At 45.8% G+C, this 19961-nt stretch overlaps 1 protein-coding gene across 11 annotated transcripts in view; it reads left to right on the forward strand.

Annotated features, from left to right (window-relative positions):
• RIMS2 (regulating synaptic membrane exocytosis 2) overlaps window positions 1–19961 on the forward strand; it is a 638194-nt gene that overhangs the window by 170113 nt on the left and 448120 nt on the right. For all 11 annotated transcript variants that reach the window (XM_040432551.1, XM_040432553.1, XM_040432561.1 and 8 more), the window contains one exon: window positions 5505–5815. In XM_040432551.1, coding sequence (XP_040288485.1) covers window positions 5505–5815 — 311 coding nt within the window. The remainder of the gene's footprint in view (window positions 1–5504; window positions 5816–19961) is intronic.

The following is a 19961-nucleotide window of genomic DNA, read 5'->3' on the forward strand; positions in this document are numbered from 1 at the left end:
TGGAAAAGGATTTAGGAAAACTAGAGGAATGGTCAAAAATCTGGCAACTGGGGCGTAAAAACTCAAGAGCAGAATATAAGATCAGTGATACAGTCCTAACCTCAGTATCTGAGGAAAGGGATTTAGGGGTCATTATTTCAGAAGACTTAAAGGTAGGCAGACAATGTAATAGAGCAGCAGGAAATGCTAGCAGAATTCTTGGGTGTATAGGGAGAGACATTACCAGTAGAAAGAGTGAAGTGCTCATGCCGCTCTACAGAGCACTAGTGAGACCTCATTTGGAGTATTGTGCTCAGTACTGGAGACCATATCTCCAGAAGGATATTGATACTTTGGAGAGAGTTCAGAGAAGAGCTACTAAACTGGTACATGGATTGCAGGATAAAACTTACCAGGAAAGATTAAAGGACCTTAACATGTATAGCTTGGAAGAAAGACGAGACAGAGGGGAGATGAGAGAAACTGCTAAATACATAAAGGGAATCAACAAGGTAAAAGAGGAGAGAATATTTAAAAGAAGAAAAACTGCTACAAGAGGACATAGTTTTAAATTAGAGGGGCAAAGGTTTAAAAGTAATATCAGGAAGTATTACTTTACTGAGAGAGTAGTGGATGCATGGAATAGCCTTCCTGCAGAAGTGGTAGCTGCAAATACAGTGGAGGAGTTTAAGCATGCATGGGATAGGCATAAGGCCATCCTTCATATAAGATAGGGCCAGGGGCTATCCAAAGTATTTAGTATATTGGGCAGACTAGATGGGCCAAATGGTTCTTATCTGCCGACACATTTTATGTTTCTATTGCTAATTTATGACGAGGTGTGAAGCACCCCTGATTCACCCGCATCCAGCACAACTGTTGAAAACCGGCCGTGCGACTAAATATTGTTGCATGGCCCTTTAAAAAAGGCTGTGAATTTTTATTCGACTAAAAGTCACAAATCCTTTAGTAAATGAACCCATTGATTTTTTTTTTTTTTACACATCATGGGAGACATGTACTAGTTTGGTCTGTGATGGGGACCAAACACACCCATTGAAGTCTAGGGGTCTGTGAAAAACCACTGACACAACACAGATGGCATCTGTTCTGTCATTGTTTCACAGACGACTGGTAGGAGATGCTCTGGAAACAAATTTTCAGCTGAGCGTCATGCTTGGAAAACGGATGACACATGGAGGAAAAAAGAAATGGACACACGGATTCTTCAAAGACACCTTCACGGATGAAACATGGATGGATTTTCCATGGACGTCATCCAGACATAGAAATGAGAACGAGGCCTAAAGTGGTTGTCCTATGATCAGCACTTACCACCTATCCAGATGTTGGTTCGTTCAAACAGGGGACATTGGACCCTCGTTCTCATGATCGGTGAAAGCCACAGCAGTCGGACCCCAGTGATCAGACCATGGTCAGCCAATTCTAGGGACAGGTGACACTGTAAGTGTTGGTTATGGGACAACCACTCTAAGTTCTACTCCTAAGCGTGTGCTGAATGCAGTTGTATTTAGTTTAGACCAGGGATAAACAATCTCCGGCACTCCAGCTGTGGTGAAACTACTACTCCCAGCATGCACAATTGCTGGACTGCGGAACGAGACACGCATACATCAGGAGATTGTGGAAACGTGTGTACCAAATGTAAAATGCAAATGTAGTGTGCACAAAGCCTGATCACTAGGACTAGGCTTTCAGGTTTCCATTCACTGACAGCAAGCACAGATCTCTAAATCAGTGAAGAACTGACGCAAAGTATATTAGAAATTAAAGGGGTTTTCTGAGATCTTTTATACAGATGACCAATCCTCTAGAATTCTAGATAGGTCATCAGTATTTGATCAGTGGGGGATCGACAACCGGGACCCCCGCCGATCAGCTGGAAGGCGCTGTGCTGACGAGATGGCCGAAGCGCTACTGCGGGTGCCTTTTCAAACAGCTGATCGGCAGGGGTCTTGGGTGTCGGACCCCCACCAATCAGTATAAATATCTCGGAAAACATTTTAAATTTGAACTCCTTTAAAGGGGTTGTCTCACCAGGAACCCATTTCATAATGTGACCAGCACAGTGGATCACCTGGCACTCCCGGCAAACAGAAGAGGAAGCCATGGCCAGCCAGGAATGTCCCCTGTAGAGCCACATACGTTATATTATTATTATTACATTGGTTTGTGAATGGGAGCCTCTGGTACCGAGCGCCTCTCCCTTCCGGCACCCCATCTATGACAGGGATGGTCTTCATGAGACCTCTTTACCAGGGGCGGTGATGCTACCTGATAAGTAGCTGCGCGCGCCCCCGCTCTTCTGCCCCGTGACCTCAGCCATAGTTTACAAGAAGCCTCTATTATTCCTCTGTTCACTTCCCTCCCTTCTGATAGACTTGTTTTTATGTCTGATTGCCCTTTTATTTCATGTTTTTTTATTTTTTATTTCTTTAGTACAAATCTTTTATTTCCATGTAGACAACATAATTGTACATTTATCTATTATACGTCTTCACAGAAAGGCCTGAAAGCAGTTGACTGATTAGTGCTCCGCGGAGACGCTGCACCCTTAATCTCGCTGACAGTCTTTGGCAGATGTCATTGAATTTCGACTGAACGTCGCCTTTTTTTTCTTCTTTTCTTTCTTTTTGTGACAGTCTTGCGAGAAAAGATGTAAAATTTGCAAAGTGCTTTCTAAACTAATTTACTGCTCTGCATGCTGCGTAGGTAGGACGTACAGCAATGTTGATGTCGATATTAGTGTAGGAGTTACTGTATCTTGGTGATGTAAGCGGGGGGGGGGGGGGGGAAGAAGCAACTTTTTCTTAAAGACAAATTTCCTAACATTTTATGGTATGCAGTTCCTATGCAGATCTATGTGTCTCTATAGTTACAGGCAAAACAGAAATTCTGGGTAACCCTTTTCCATCTGCCTTCCATCTATCCCCTGATTACACAGGGATGGCCAGCCTGTGGCTCTCCAGCTGTTGTAAAACTACAATTCCCACCATGCCTTGCTGTAGGCTGATAGCTGTAGGCAGTCTGGGCATGTTGGGAGTTGTAGTTTTGCAACAGCTGGAGGTCCGCAGGTTGGCCCTATGACACCGGCTGACCTGTTACATGTGCGCTTGGCAGCTGATGACATCCGTGTTGGTCCCATGTTTATTATGTGTCCGCATCAAAATGATGTGTTTATATGCAAATGAGCCTCTAGGAGCAACAGGGGCGTTTTCGTTACACCTAAAGGTTCTGCTCTCTACGCAACTGCTGCGCCCTCTGCACTTTAGGAGAAGTCAGGGCCAGATGTTCTGATGTTTTCACTGCCTGGTCCTGTCAATCAAAATGCAGAGAAAGCAGAGCCTCTAGGTGTAATGGTAACGCCCCCATTGCTCCTAGAGGCTCATTTGCATATAATAAAACATAATTTTTCTCAGTAATGTGGACACATATGAACATGAGACCAACACAGATGCCTTCAGCTGCCAAGTGCACATGTAACAGGTCAGCCAGTATCATATCTACAAAACTGCTGACAGATGCCCTTTAACTAATGAAGACCGCATTGTATAGTTTTTGTGCATTGTTAATGGCCGTGCGGCACCGTCAATACTGCGCAGCTATTAACAATACAGACCCACTGAACAGTGTGGTAGTTTACTTAGCGGCAGCTGTACTCGACAGCAGCACAGCCGTGTCCCCAATGCACCGCCATCGCACCGCGTGGTCGCACTGTTACTATTGTTTTGTGCCGCTTTAATTTTATATAAAATGGGGGCACTGGGCACGAAGCAAAGTAAAACCTCCACTCTTTACCCCACTCAAAATGTTTAGATAATTTTACTGTTATATCAAAAACGGCATATAAAAATAATACAGTACCTCCACACAATGCCTAAACAATACTCCCGTACAATGTCCATGTAATGCCGCCGTATAGTGTATCATGGTAGAATTTTTTAATGATCCCTAAAAAAGGGTATCTAACCATGTGTCTGCAATGCTCCACATTTAAAAATTCAGTAAAATAATGAAAAGACATAACTCATGGTGGTCTCCGAGTCTTCCTCTTTCCCTTCCAAACAGCAGGAGACTCCTTTAGCAAAAACCACGGATGTCACCCATACAATTTAAAAATACATTATGAAGTATTCGTATAATACTATATAAAGCTTTTCATTCCCAAATAATGCTGCCATATAATTTTAAACTAGCGTAGCCTTTGGGGCCCCCCAGAACTTGAGGGCCCTAGGCCAGTCCCCCACTTCCTAAAACAGGGTCTGCGTTCATCTTTGGTCTGCATCTTGCAATAAAATAATCTCCATCTCATACCCTGGCAGTTTAGTGAGCATTCGGAGCCAGAACTACGGGCTGTTTACGCAGTTTATGGCGGTAATTATCGTCACTGCTCTTACTGGCCCATTATAAACTATTTTTAAAAGACTGAATATTTAGAATCCAATTGGTTTAGTAATTAAACATTGATGTTAATTGCCTGTTATAGCGGTTTATTACGAGTAAAATAAAGATCAGTTATTCAATATTAAAATATTGTCCATTTCTTGTAAAGAGAGTCGATAGAGAATGTCCGAATTTGTGATCTGTTACAGTAAATCACGTCATGTCAGATGGCAGCTCGGCGGTTACACCGGATGTCACTGGGAGGGAATGATGTCCGTGGTTGCTGAACGTCCACTCTTACCATAGGTTCACCATTGTGCACACATTCGTTTGGTGATATGTCTTTGTAGTTACAGAGCTCCATATCCCCAGGTGTCCTTCATACAGACAATGATAAAATTTAAGCTGCTGGCAGCCACCACTAGGGGGCGCGGATGAGCTTCCTGCATATTGCATCTATTGATCCTAACATAAAATCTGTATGCATAACAGCTTCTTAGCACCACCTAGTGGCAGCTGCGAATAGTCAGAAGTGTGTTGTTAAAGGGATTTTCTGAGATTTTTATATTGATGGGCTACTCTCACCGCTCCCTCCAATATAAGCATCGGAACTACACAACTCTCATTACTGGAGCCGATTACTGCAGCGCTGCTCTCATTCACATCAAGTAGTGACCAGTAGTGGACAGAGCGGTATAGTTCCTGCGCCACAACTAGTGCAGAATAGCTAATAGGTGGGGATGATGGAAGTCAATCCCCCTTCCCCAAGCCAAATTTTGACCTAACCCCTTGCCTCCGGCCAGAGGTGTGACTTGGCCAGCATGCACTTTCTACATATAATACCAATGTCTTCTTATGCGGCACAAGGGTCTTTGGGCCCCCTCAGGCTCTTGGGCCTGGTAGCGACTGCTTCCTCTGCACCCCCTATAGCTGCGCCCCTGGGAGATAGATGGATACATATGAGATAGATATAGTTAGGATAGATAATAGATAGATGATAGATAGATACTTCTCCATATCATGTCCCTTACACTTGTGATTGACTTGACACCATAGGAAATCCTTCTAAACATCCATGGAAGCCGAGTTCTGTCCTGATTTGTTTCTCCTTCGTTCCGCAGGTAATGTGGGTATGTAATTTGTGCCGAAAACAACAAGAAATCCTCACCAAGTCCGGAGCCTGGTTCTACAACAGCGGGTCAACCACAGCACAGAAGGACGGAGAAGAGGCTCAAGCAGGGCTCCAGAACGAAGAAGCACCTCAGGAGAAGAAGGCTAAACTACAAGAGCAATCCCAATACCAGGGACCCTCAGGGGACTTAATTACACCAGCCTCAGAGAAGAGCCGATCACAGGGGATCGTAAGGCAGGACTCCATTAAGAATGGATCTGGAGTGAAGCACTCGGCTGCAGGTGATCTCCCGTCAGACAGGTAACGATGTCTCCTCTACCTTTCATACTTATCATCTGAGCGGCAAATGGGGAAAGTGTATTTCATGTTAATGAGTCTTTGGTCATAAACTGACTAATGGTGGTTGTTAGCAAGTCATAGAGGCGGCCCATGTGGCTACTCCGGAGCCGGTGGAGAACGAGGGCCCAGTCCTGGTTGTTGCCTTCACTATTAGGTGTCAAGAACTAATGGACTCTAGGCAAACAAGGTAGGAGAGGGGGGGGGGGGGGGGGGGGGGGAATTGGCTCAAGAGTCAAGGTAAGTGGGTGGAGGAGTAAAAACTAAGATCAGGCCCTTCTGTCTTGGGTGGATCCGTGATTTGTGGTTCGCAAAACGGATACGGTCTTGTGACTGCACCCTAAACCAAAGGCCAAAAACAGAAAGCATGTGGGGCCCCGGCAGACACTCTCTAAAAGGGATTGTTCAGAACTGCAGAAAAAGGATTTGTTTTATTTCTAGAAACAGTGCCACCCTTGTCCATAGACTGTGGATATTGCAGTCCATGAGCAGCTGGTCTTTTTACAACCCGAGTGTTACACAGGGTCATCCCTGTTGTGGTGCATTGTCTGTCAGGTGTACAGTTTTGCCGATCATCTCATTTTTAATTGCGGCCGTTGACCATCGCTCTCATTATCTGATGTACTGGTTGACGCCTGCATTTCAATTTTATCTGTATTTTTAACATCCATTATAATAACTAGGACCCATGGTTAGGACGTGGCTTCCAGCTAATCTTTAGACATTGGAAGCCTTAGGACGTGCCCAATGGCTAATTAAAGGGGCTATCTGGGACTAGGAGATTTTTCTTTAATTGTCTTATTGATTGTAATGTCCCTTAGGGTCCATTCACACGACCGTATTTTCACTCCGCGTCCGATCCACTTTTTTTTAGCAGATCTGATGTGAAAAGCACAGTGTGTGCTTAATGCATCCGTATGTCCATTTTGCGGCCTTCAAAAGAAAAAAAATATATATATAGAACATGTCCCATTCTTGTCCGTTTTTTCGGACAAAAATAGGCAGGACGTTCCGATTCGCAAAATGCGGAACACACACAGCCGGTATCCGTATTTTGCAAATCCGCAATTTGCACTCTGCAAAAATAGGTACAGTTCTTTGAATGAACCCTGAGATGCACATCCTTACCCGATCTGCCCCAGGTCACCTGCTTTAAGCCTGCAATCCCATCTATATGGTCTGTGTTCTGATGACATCACAGCGGGGCTGACGCTCCCACTGCAATACAGGCTGCCCTGCCACAATGTCATCATGAGCAGGGCACTGGAGGTCTTGCTGTGACCTCGTTACCATGCCACTGGCCACCGGATAACCCCTTTAATTATAAAATGTTATATATATATGTGTATGTATATATTGCAGGGTATATTAGTTTTTTACAATTACAGTAGGAAATTCAGTGTTTGCAGGATTTTCGCTTACTGCAAGGGGTAATTAATATATGCATATCTTGCTAGCTGTCCTGTTATCCATTAGGCTCCTTTTGCACGGTGTTTCCCCTGCACATTTGCCTTATGCGGCAGTATACAAGAGCTCTTCATCAGGAGGCATACCCGTTTTTAACTGGAATAGCACAGTAAACGTTGCTCTACCATACAGAGGCATTCAGTAAAAAAAAAAAAAAAGTATACCGCAGGCTATAATTTTTTTTTTAAACATTTTCACTCCTATGGGTGACAGAGGCCACTTGATGCACCTGTTCCGTGTATATGTCCAAGATGACCTGCTCCTGACAGAACCCTGGATGGACGCTGGAGAGCACAGTGTGAAAAGTCACTTATTCTTGTGCAGAAAGGGAAAGACATATACAGTGCCCAATATACTATATAAAGTGGCTCCAAAGCAACACTTCATTTTAAGGCGGTTTTCTGGAGACAAAAAATGTAAAGAATAAGCCATACTCGCCGATCCTGCTGCTCTTCCACTTCCTGGTCCCAGCTCACCATGCCGGAAATGACCAAAAAATGCAGCAAAATCGGAACATGTTACATGCGGATTTTGCACTGTATTTGGCTACATATTTGCTGTGGATCTCACCCTCTGCATCCAAAAAATTGCATAACTGGATTTATAATTTCTACTGCAGGTCAAGTCATTCACAGATTCCGTTGTGGAAAGTTTTCACAGCAGATGGATGAGATTTTTTAATATTTCAGCCAATTTGCTGCGGTAAACACTGTGGTTTTCTGCATGCAGTTCCCCTGCGGAGAACCTGTATTGTGTATTCCACATGTGGCCATACCCTTAAGGTGTTTTTTTTTTTTTGATAATATCTTTATTGATTTTCTTGCGACATAACAATATAAAAAGGTATCTGATCACAGAGAATGGACACAACAGGTACATTTGTACAATATTACCCATGATGTCGAGGCACGCATATATAGCCCAACAAATATCAAAACCAAGAGCGCCTCGAAATTATCGCCAATTCTCTGTCACCCATAACAAAACAAAACCATCCCCTTCCAACCGCCCACCCATCCCCCCCGCTGTACCTGGCCTGGTACGACTGCCTCAAGGGGCGGGGGGCGCATCACGCCCTCTTTTTTGTGTGTGTGTGTCCCCCAGATCCTTATATGATAAATTATTTCTTAAGGTGGTTTTTAATGTGCAGGTCTCCATAACTTAGAGACTTCAATGTATCGCCACCTCTCCTACATGGGGCAGCTAAAGTGAGTTTGAGGATTTTCCGGGATTTTTATTTTTAATGATCTATCCTCAGAATAGGTCATCAATATCAGATCGGCGGGGGTCTGACACTTCCGCCGATCAGCTGTTTGATGAGGCAGCGGTGCTCTGGCCTCCTCGCAGCTTACCAAGCACAGCGCCATCCATTTCAAAATGGCTATGCTCGGTATTGCAGCTCAGACCCATTTACTCGAATGGGACTGAACAGTGCCTAGGCCACACGAGTGATGAACGTGACGTCACTGGCCGTGTTGTTCACAAAGCACCTTGGTTTTTTCAAACAGCTGATCGGTGGGGGTGCCGGGAATTAGGGGTGAAGCCCTGAACAATTTTCTAAATTTTTCACCTCCATACTAGGAGACGTTAATGATAAAACATTTGTGGACTCGAGCTGATGTGTCTTGGTGGAGAAGCACAAAGCTCCAGGTCCTCCTGAATCATGCGGCTGCACAATGCCAGGCTGCACAATGCCAGGCTGCACAATGCCACACAACTGAAATCTTGCCCAACATTTGCCGCTAAATAGCTTTTTCAGCGCAACTATTGTAATCGTTTCCTCTGATGGCGACGGTCTATTTGTCTCCTCAGCACATAATGGCGTTTTCACATGTTCCTTTCCTCCTCCACATGACAATGCTGAGAGAAATGATGGAAAGACGCGTCCAGCTATATTTAATAAAAGCCCGGTACTATTTCCACTCTTGAGCTCTCGGATGGTCGCTCGCAGCATCATTGTAAGATGTCTTTACACTGTCCTCATAGCCTTACAGGAATGAATGGCCGCCACTTGGCCTGCACAAGGTACAAACGGGGATTTCATGCTATTTTATTCCACATAAAGTGTTAACCTATTAGTGGCCAGCCTATTTTGGGTCTTAGAAGAGGTTTTTCAGGATTTACATATTGGTGGCCTATACTTTGCATAGGTCATCAATATGATATCAGTGGGGGGGCGACTAGGAGCTGTACGAAGAGGCCGCAGCGCTCTGTGAGGTGACCAAAAAAACAAGTCAGCCATTTCTTTCTGTTATAGCATCCACCACACAGGATTTTTTTTTTTTATATTTTAATAGTTCTGACATTTTCCTATGTGGTGATATAAATTATGCTTATTTGTATTGCTTATTTTTATATGTAAAATTGGGAAAGGGTGGTGATTTGAATGTTTTCTATTTTTGCCCTTTTCCCCCCAATTTTAAAAAACTTTAATTTGAATGTGTGATCTTCTGATTATTTTTACCATAGACTTCTGTAGTATACTATTGCAGTCTATAGGATTCTGACGGGCTGCTTATTAAGCTATGCCACAGGCACAGCTTTAAAGAGATTTTCTGAGATTTTCATATTGATGACCTATCCTCGGGACTGGAGGTACTACACTTTTGTTATGGCTGTATCTTCCAGTAAAGATATGGACGGCAGATGGCTGGCAAGGAGCAGGGCAAACCACCCTGTTCCTCCCTTCTTGGTAGGAGTGGGCTGGTCCTGCTCCTGCCAGGAGGGGGGGGAGTTCCTGTCCAGAGACAGAGTGGAGCGGAAACCACCTCCCTCTGTATATATCGGCTCAGATGCTATGACTGCTCCTCCATACCGAGTTTTATTTACTATACTATACAATATAGCAATTACCTTATCACCATCTTTTTCTCTCTGTTGGTTTAGTGATCTGTACTTTTTAATCACTCTTGCTATCATGGAAATCAGCTCTCCATGTCTTCTTGATGAGTCTGTGGTAGACTTATTCAAAGCAGCCAATCCGAGTGTGTAGTGCTGCAGGGGGCGGAGAGAGCTGCAACCTGAGCCAATAAGCAGGCAGGAGGTGTGTCTTAGACTACCTCAGATTCCCTGTAGATACGCTGTAGTCAAAGATCTCAGCACAGCCTTAATAGAGAAGAGCTAAAAAGCAGACAAAGAACAAGATCTGAGGAAAATAATTAGCAGGCAGTCATCCCTTGTAGGTTCTGACTTACTGATGATTTTTGAGCTCCTGGCTGAACAGTCACTTAAAGTTGTGTTATTTATTTTTAGACAGAACGGGCAGATTATTAAGTCTTAGTGACAGATCTGTCGGACTAAGATGTGCTGAATTTATTAAAAAGGGTTATGCCATGATCGATGTAAAAAGTGAAAAATCAGACATCATATAGCACATGACTATCTCTTTCTAACAAAGCTTGAACCAGCCCTGTAACTCACATGATTCCAGAGATCTCCCCATTCATTGCTCCAATTGCTCTGCTAGATTTTCTTTAGCCTGGCAGCTCAGGGGCGTGTCCTTTCTGCGGCAGCTCAGGGGCGTATCCTTTCTGCGGCAGCTCAGGGGCGTGTCCTTTCTGCGGCAGCTCTCTCCCTGTAACTGTCACAGCTTCTAAGAGAACCTATGGCTGGTGGCAGTTGAAGATTTAAACTGAACATGTTCGACCAGCTCAGTGAGACAGAGAAAAAAAATGAGGAAAAGAATAAACAGCAGGTGGCGCTATAAAGATCCATTTTATTAAATAACTCAGTGACTATACAAAATTTTTAATTACATGCAATTACAAAAGTATTCAGATACATGTGCTGGTTTGAAAAATGTACAATATGTTTTGTGACACGACCACATTAATGAATTTAACGCATCTTTTGGTAATCCGTGCATCAGAAAGTCAAATCTGTGCTCTGCTCTATTCATTTCTGTAGGAGGCGATATTTTTCCGCTCATTTTAGTCTCTGTGTATCAGTAACAAGTGTAAATGTCACCCACTCATTGACTGCATCTAGTAATTGCATGTCAGCTAATCCACACCTCACGGAAAGGTCACCGTCATTAATTAATAACAGGGGCATAAAAACAAACGTTACTATGTGGCATGTCTTACTGTGGCATTGATTAAGCACTGGGGTAAGAAGGTATGGAAGGTCTGAAGAAGGAGTACACCATAACATTTACATGGACTCTATAGGGAAACTTCATGAAAACTTCTACAGAAACACTAACAGCAAGAAGGGATGATGAGACATCTGACCTGATGTGTGTAATACTCTTAAAGGGAATGCGTCATCAGAAAATGACCTGCTGTTAAATTTACTTTATGTTTAACATATTTTTAAAAAAAATTTTGATGTTATTTTTAATTTTCCATGTCACTTTTTATATTTAAACTACAGTAAAACCAAAAATCCTACAGTTTTCGCACTGGCCACTATCTATATATATATAAAGAAGGACATATATATGTATGTATGTTCCGCGATCACTCAAAAACGTAACCATCGATTTCAACGAAACTTGGTATACACATCCCCTGCTACCTGGAAAGAAATCTTGTGGGGGTCACTGCTCTCTAGGACGTACTGTTCCTGAGATATTCCCAAAAAATGACCTGCATTAGCCAATAGAAGCCTGCAGGTCTTTCTCTTCATATCAAAACTGCCATACACACGGTCACATGTCCCTTATCAGCCAATAAAAGCTCGCAGGCCCTTAGTCTCCACATACACACAGTTTTCCCACCAGGTTTCCATAACAACCCAGCCATTTTTCTTCACTGCTGTAGGTCAGCTTTAAAGGGGCAGGGTGCTATGGATGACACTGTTAAGGGAGTGGAGTGCTGTGGAGGTCACAGTTCAGGATGCAGGTAGGGTGGCTATTCAGTCCACCCTCAAAAGACAGACTTAAAAACTCAGGCCCTGCTTAGCCACGCCCCCGATCTGGTTATGCTACGCCACCTTCTACTCCGCAGCTGACAGGGATTGAAAAATGAAGGTAAAATTCAACTTCTGTCAGCTGCAGGGGTGGGAGGGACGGTGACTTTCTCCCTGCAGCTCACACTCACAGCACAGTGCTGCTGTCTGAGAGTGAGCTGTTTAAAAGGACATCACTGCGTGAGATATTCCCAAAAAATGCATTAGCCAATAGGAACCTGATCACATGACCCTTATCAGCCAATAGAAGCTCGCAGGCCCTTAGTCTTTACATACACACAGTTTTACAGCAGGTTTCCATAACAACCTAGCCATATTTCTTCACTGCTGCAGGTCAGCTTTAAAGGGGCAGGGCGCTATGGATGACACTGTTAAGGGAGCGGAGTGCTGTGGAGGTCTCAGTTCAGTGGCAGGTAGGGTGGCCATTCAGGCCACCCTCAAAAGATGGACTTAAAAACCCTGCCCCCAGGTCCTGCTAAGCCACGCCCCCCCACCCCCCTCCGCAGCCGACGGGGATTGAACAAATTAAGATAAAAATCAACTGTCAGCTGCAGGGGTGGGAGGGAGGGTGACTTTCTCCCTGCAGCTCTCGCTCACACAGCACAGTGCTGCTGTCTGAGAGTGAGCTGTTCAAAAGGACATCCCTGTGTCCGTCCAGGTCCTGCGCCAGACGGAGGACAGGGAGTCTAAAAGCCGCACTGTCCGGCCTAAAACCGGACCTCTAGCCACCCTAGGGGCAGGCTGCTGTGGAGGTCACAGTTAAGGGGATGGTCCGCTATGGAGGTCAGTGTTAAGGGGCAGATTGCTGTAGAGGCCACTGTTAGGGGACGGGGTGTTGTGGAAATCACTGTTAAGGAAATGGGGTACTGTGGAGGTCACTAATAAAGGACCGACCACTGTGGAGGTCACTGTTAAAGGGGCGGGCTGCTATGGAGGTCACTGATAAGGGGGCGGGATGCTGTGAAGATCACTGTTAAAGGGGCGGGCGCGGTGGAGGTCTCTGTTAAGGGCACAGGGAACTGTAGGGAACTGTGGAGGTCACATTTAAGGGGGCGGTCCGCTATGGAGGTCAGTGTTAAGGGGCGTGGTGTTGTGGAGGTCACATTTTAAGGGAACAAAGCTCTGTAGAGATCACTGTTAAGGGGGCGGGTTATTGTGGAAATCACTGTTAACGAGACAGGGTACTGTAGAGGTCACTAATAAACGGGCCTCCGCTGTGGAAGTCAATGTTAAAGGGGAGGGCGCTGTGGATGTTGCTGTTAAGGGGGCAGGCCGCTGTGGAGGTCACTGTTGAAGGGGTACTGTAGATATCCCTTTTATTGTGGATATCTTTTAACGACACACACAAACACCATAGCCACAATGTCGACAGTGTCCCCCATAACCTCTACAGCACCCAGCCCATTTAACAGTGAATTCACAGTACCCTGCTGCCTTAACAGTGACCTACACAGCGGCCTGCCCCCTTAACAGTGACCTCCACAGTGAACGCCTCTTTAACAGTGACCTCCACAGCGCCCTGCCCCTTTAATGCTAGGGCTACGCGACGACATGTGTCGCATGACATTTTGTCTCAACAGTTTTTATCAAAGGCTATGGTGTCGCACTACGACTTGTGACATGCTGCGACTGCAACAGTCACAGAAAAATCCATCTCGGATGGATTTTCTGCGACTGTCATGCACAGTCGCAGCATGTCACATGTCGCAGTGCGACACCATAGCCTTTGATAAAAACTGTTGAGACAAAATGTCATGCGACACATGTCGTCGCGTAGCCCTAGCATTAAAGGGGCAGGGCGCTGTGGAGGTCACTGTTAAAGAGGCGTTCACTGTGGAGGTCACTGTTAAGGGGGCAGGCCGCTGTGTTGGTCACTGTTAAGGCAGCAGGGTACTGTGAATTCACTGTTAAGGGAGCTGGGTACTGTGGAGGTCACTGTTAAATGGGCTGGGTGCTGTAGAGGTTATGGGGGACACTGTCGACATTGTGGCTATGGCCTGTGGGGCTGCCGTAAAGCAATTTTCTTAATCTTTTGTAAATGCTGTTAAGAACAGCTCAGGCAAGATGGCCGCCCCATAACCCTGTTTAGGAAATAAAATAAATCTACAATCAGAAAAAATGAGATGTGCTCTGGTTTTAACTGGCAAATAAAAGTTTTGGTGACACTTTTTCTTGAATTCCCTGAATGTTACATAGTGTGGGGACTCGCTCTGGTAGACAGGAATAGCGGACGCAGTATAGAGGCAACAACAAGTTCTTTGGATTCTGAGCCCAGCTGCCTATTTAAGGACAGCCAGGTGCTGCCAAAACCCGGACCGGCATTTAACCTCAACTCGTCCGGTATTTGACCTCAGCTTGACTGTAAATCAGCCCAGTAGCACATGCTGGGAGGAAAATACCTATTTTCCGAGACGAAACCTCTCACTGTGTCACATAACCCCCCCTTTGTTCAACCCTGAAAGGGTTGAACACATGCCAGACAGTGTACCCGGGTCAGGAAATCCGCGTTTCCCTGTAACCGGCCTGCCCTGTTTCCCTGTAACCGGCCTGCCCTGTGTTCCACCAAAAACTTTACGTTTTGTAGGGAGAGAAACCATCGGGTGACCCGGGCATTTCTGTCCTTGGCCTGGCTCATACACTTGAGAGGGAAGTGGTCAGTCACCAGGCGGAATTTTCTCCCCAATAAATAATAGCGATGAGATTCTAGTGCCCACTTGATAGCCAGGCACTCTCTCTCCACTATACTGTACCTGGTCTCGGCTGGGGTGAGCTTACGGCTGAGGAAGACAATGGGATGCTCCTCCCCGTTGACTTCCTGAGACAGTACAGCACTGAAGCCTACTACGGAGGCATTGGTCTGTACTATAAACTCCCTTTTGAAGTTGGGCATCACCAAAACCGGGGAGCCGCACAGGGCCGACTTCAAAGCGGAGAAAGCCTCTTTCGCCCGATCATCCCAGCGAATCATCATTGACTTGTGTCCCTTCAAGAGACCTGTCAAGGGCGCGGCTAGAGTAGCAAAGTGGGGAACAAACCTCATGTTATAGCCCACCATTCCCAGGAATGACTTTATTTGCCTAGTGGTGACAGGTCGGGGCCAATTCCGTATCGCCTCTATTTTGTTCGCTTGGGGTTTGATGACTCCACACCTAATGACATACCCCAGGTACTTAGACTCTTCTAACCCTATCGCACATTTATTTGGGTTAGCGGTTAGGCCAGCTTTCCAAAGGGAGTCCACTACAGCCTGCACTTTGGGTAGGTGACTTTCCCAGTCGGTACTGTGGATGACAATATCGTCCAGGTAAGCCGAAGCGTACTGACGATGTGGACGAAGCACAATGTCCATTAGTCGCTAAAAAGTGGCGGGGGCGCCATGCAGACCAAAGGGTAAGACCTTATATTGATACAGCCCCTCAGGCGTGATGAAGGCAGTTTTATCTTTGACAGCCTCCGTTAAGGGCACCTGCCAGTACCCTTTCGTGAGGTCCAAAACAGAAAAATACTGGGCTTGTCCTAACCTCTCGATGAGCTCATCCACCCGGGGCATCGGATACGCATTGAATTTGGAAACGTCGTAAATTTTTCGAAAGTTGTTACAAAACCGCAACATTCCGTCCTGCTTGGATATCAATACTATAGGACTGGCCCACTCACTTTTTGACTCCTCAATGACGTCTAGCAACATTAGCTGCACCTCCTCCGATATGGCTCGTCGCCAATCCTCGGGTAACTGGTATGGTTTTAATCTGGCTTTTGCCTGAGGCTCAGTGACAATGTCATGCTGGATTATGGAAGTGCGTCCAGGGAGGTCCGAGAACACATTCGTGTTCACACTAACGAACTCCCTGGCCTCCAGAGTCTGTTTAGAGGAGAGGCTGTCAGCAATTTTTACTGTGGCAACCGTCTCTCTTGCATCAGACAGAGGGGCCGGTACCACGGTCGGCACCAGAACCAAAACCCGATCACCCGGGTTGAAGATCCAGACCCGAGCCTGCCAATTATAGACCCGACTCTGGGCTCGCTGAGCTGCCTCCATATGCTCCCTAACAAGAGGCAACACTGTCTCTATCCGATCTTGCATCTGGATAACGTACTCAATTACACTTTTATGTGGAGTGGGTTGTTGTTCCAACGCCTCTTTGGCCACATCCAAGGGACCGCGAGGGTGTCTGCCATATACAGTCAGGTCCATAAATATTGGGACATCGACACAATTGTAACATTTTTGGCTCCATACACCACCACAATGGATTTGAAATGAAACGAACAAGATGTGCTTTAACTGCAGATTGTCCGCTTTAATTTGAGGGTATTTACATTCAAATCAGGTGAACGGTGTAGGAATTACAACAGTTTGCATATGTGCCTCCCACTTGTTAAGGAACCAAAAGTAATGGGACAGAATAATAATCATAAATCAAATTTTCACTTTTTAATACTTGGTTGCAAATCCTTTGCAGTCAATTACAGTCTGAAGTCTGGAACGCATAGACATCACCAGACGCTGGGTTTCATCCCTGGTGATGCTCTGCCAGGCCTCTACTGCAACTGTCTTCAGTTCCTGCTTGTTCTTGGGGCATTTTCCCTTCAGTTTTGTCTTCAGCAAGTGAAATGCATGCTCAATCGGATTCAGGTCCGGTGATTGACTTGGCCATTGCATAACATTCCACTTCTTTCCCTTAAAAAACTCTTTGGTTGCTTTTGCAGTATGCTTTGGGTCATTATCCATCTGCACTGTGAAGCGACGTCCAATGAGTTCTGAAGCATTTGGCTGAATATGAGTAGATTATATTGCCCGAAACACTTCAGAATTCATCCTGCTGCTTTTGTCAGCAGTCACATCATCAATAAATACAAGAGAAGCAGTTCCATTGGCAGCCATACATGCCCACGCCATGACACTACCACCACCATGCTTCACTGATGAGGTGCTATGCTTAGGATCATGAGCAGTTCCTTTCCTTCTCCATACTCTTCTCTTCCCATCACTCTGGTACAAGTTGATCTTGGTCTCATCTGTCCATAGAATGTTGTTCCAGAACTGTGAAGGCTTTTTTAGATGTCCTTTGGCAAACTCTAATCTGGCCTTCCTGTTTTTGAGGCTCACCAATGGTTTACATCTTGTGGTGAACCCTCTGTATTCACTCTGGTGAAGTCTTCTCTTGATTGTTGACTTTGACACACATACACCTACCTCCTGGAGAGTGTTCTTGATCTGGCCAACTGTTGTGAAGGGTGTTTTCTTTACCAGGGAAGGAATTCTTCGGTTATCCACCACAGTTGTTTTCCAAGGTCTTCCGGGTCTTTTGGTGTTCCTGAGCTCACCGGTGCGTTCCTTCTTTTTAAGAATGTTCCAAACAGTTGTTTTAGCCACACCTAATGTTTTTGCTATCTCTCTGCTGGGTTTGTTTTGTTTTTTTCAGCCTAATGATGGCTTGCTTCACTGATAGTGACAGCTCTTTGGATCTCATCTTGAGAGTGGACAGCAACAGATTCCAAATGCAAATAGCACACTTGAAATGAACTCTGGAACTTTTATCTGCTCAATTGTAATTGGGATAATAAGGGAATAACACACACCTGGCCATGGAACAGCTGAGAAGCCATTTGTCCCATTACTTTTGGTTCCTTAACAAGTGGGAGGCACTCATGCAAACTGTTGTAATTCCTACACCGTTCACCTGATTTGGATGTAAATACCCTCAAATTATAGCTGACAGTCTGCATTTAAAGCACATCTTGTTTGTTTTATTTCAAATCCATTGTGGTGGTGTATATAGAGACCAAAATGTTACAATTGTGTCGATGTCCCAATATTTATGGACCTGACTGTAGCAGCTCGAAGGCCTGGGGTACCTCTCGCACTGCGAACATGAGATAGGGCAGAAGGTTCCAGTCCTTCCCATCTTTAGCCACCACCTTTTTCAACATATTTTTTTATGTTTGGTTAATCTGATCTAGCAGACCGTCCGTTTGTGGATGGTAAACGGACGTCCGTAGTTGTTTTATGTGCAGCAACTTACAGAGTTCCCTCATCACCTTGGACATAAAAGGGGTCCCTTGGTCGGTCAGAACCTCTTTATGTAGTCCTACTCGGAAAAACATCTCCATTAAATCCTTAGGTATGAGTTTGGCCGAGGTATGTCGCAGTGGCACCGCCTCCGGGTACCGAGTGGCGTAGTCTAGAATGACTAAGATGTGTTGGACTTCGGTACTGGGCCTATGAGGTCCATAGCTATTCGGTCAAATGGTACTTCAATAATCAGGAGAGGTACTAGGGGACTACGGAAATGTGGCTGGGGGCTAGTTATCTGGCAGGTTGGGCAAGACTTACAAAACTCTTCCACTTATTTGAATATGCTGGGCCAGTAAAACCGCTGTAGAATACGATCCTGAGTTTTCTGCAGCCCAGATGACCCCCGAGAACGTGTTGGGGGGCTAGATCTAACACAAGCTTGTGATAAGCCTTGGGGACCACCAACTGTTCAGTAGGCTCACCCTGTAGTTGGTTTACCCGATACAACATATCCTGATGAACCACAAAACGGGGAAACACTGACTCTGCCCCAGGTTGCTGTGGTTCACCATCTACTATTAACACATTTTCCCAGGCGCGGGATAGGGTTGGGTCCCGACGTTGGGCGGTACCAAAATTATCTCCGGAGACATTGAGGTCTGCCAATTCAGGACCTGGTGGCAAGTCCTCCGCATCTCCCACCATCACACTTAGTGGGGTTGTCTCCCCCTCTTCCACCGAAGTAGCAGTCACCCCTACCGCTGGCCCTTCGGTCTCAGGTTCCCAGGGTTCTGGTCTCCCCCTTGGGTCGGGCCACTCTGCTAGGGTTACCCCTGTCTCATTGGTATCAGTCACTCTGATAGCAGGCCACAGTGGCGGGAAGCCCGGGAAGTCTCTCCCTATTATAAGTTCATAATGTAGATTTGTGGCGACAGCCACCTCGTGGGTCCATCTACCGCCCACCATGGTTAGAGACACCAGCGTGGTGGGGTAGTCTTTTAAGTCTCCATGGATGCACATCACCCCGACTTTCCGGCCAATAAACCTCAGTGGACTGCATCATCACCAGACTCCCTGAGTCCAGCAGAGCCTCTGCCAGAATGTCTCCCACTTCCATCTGGCACAAGTGATCTAGAGCCTGGTAGCTTTGTAGCGTTCCACCAGGAGACACCTGACCGATCCAGTGCTGGAGAGGGTATGGCAAAGCCCTCCAGAACATATCGGCCAATAGCCTATCCAGCATAGCCGGGGGACTCAGCACATCAGGCTGTAGCCACTTTTGCAAGAGGTGGAGTAAGTCATAATACTGGGTCCTCGCAGGCTCAGCCGGCTTAAACCCCCATTGATGTACTCGCTGGGCCCAGACTAACACATTCACCCCCAGTCTTGCTATCTCACCCTTTTACTTTTTGATAGTCGGCCGCTTGATTGTCCAGCAAAATGAAATACACACGCTGGTAATCGGATGGCAGGAATGGAGCAACGACCTCAGCCCACTGGTCACGGGGTAGCTTTTCCCTGATGGCCACTATCTCGTACATTGCCAGGTAGGTTTCGATGTCGTCTGCGGGGGTCATCTTAGGAATCGCAGCACGGATTGCTTTCCGGGCATCGTGGACACTCGGGGTTGCTCCTGTTGTCTGCAAAGCCATCACATGTTGTAGCAGCAACTGGTTAGTCTCCTGCTGCTGCTTATTAGCCTCACGTTGCTGC

Source organism: Bufo bufo, chromosome 5, assembly GCF_905171765.1.
Source record: "Bufo bufo chromosome 5, aBufBuf1.1, whole genome shotgun sequence".
Classification (NCBI taxonomy): Eukaryota; Metazoa; Chordata; class Amphibia; order Anura; family Bufonidae; genus Bufo; species Bufo bufo.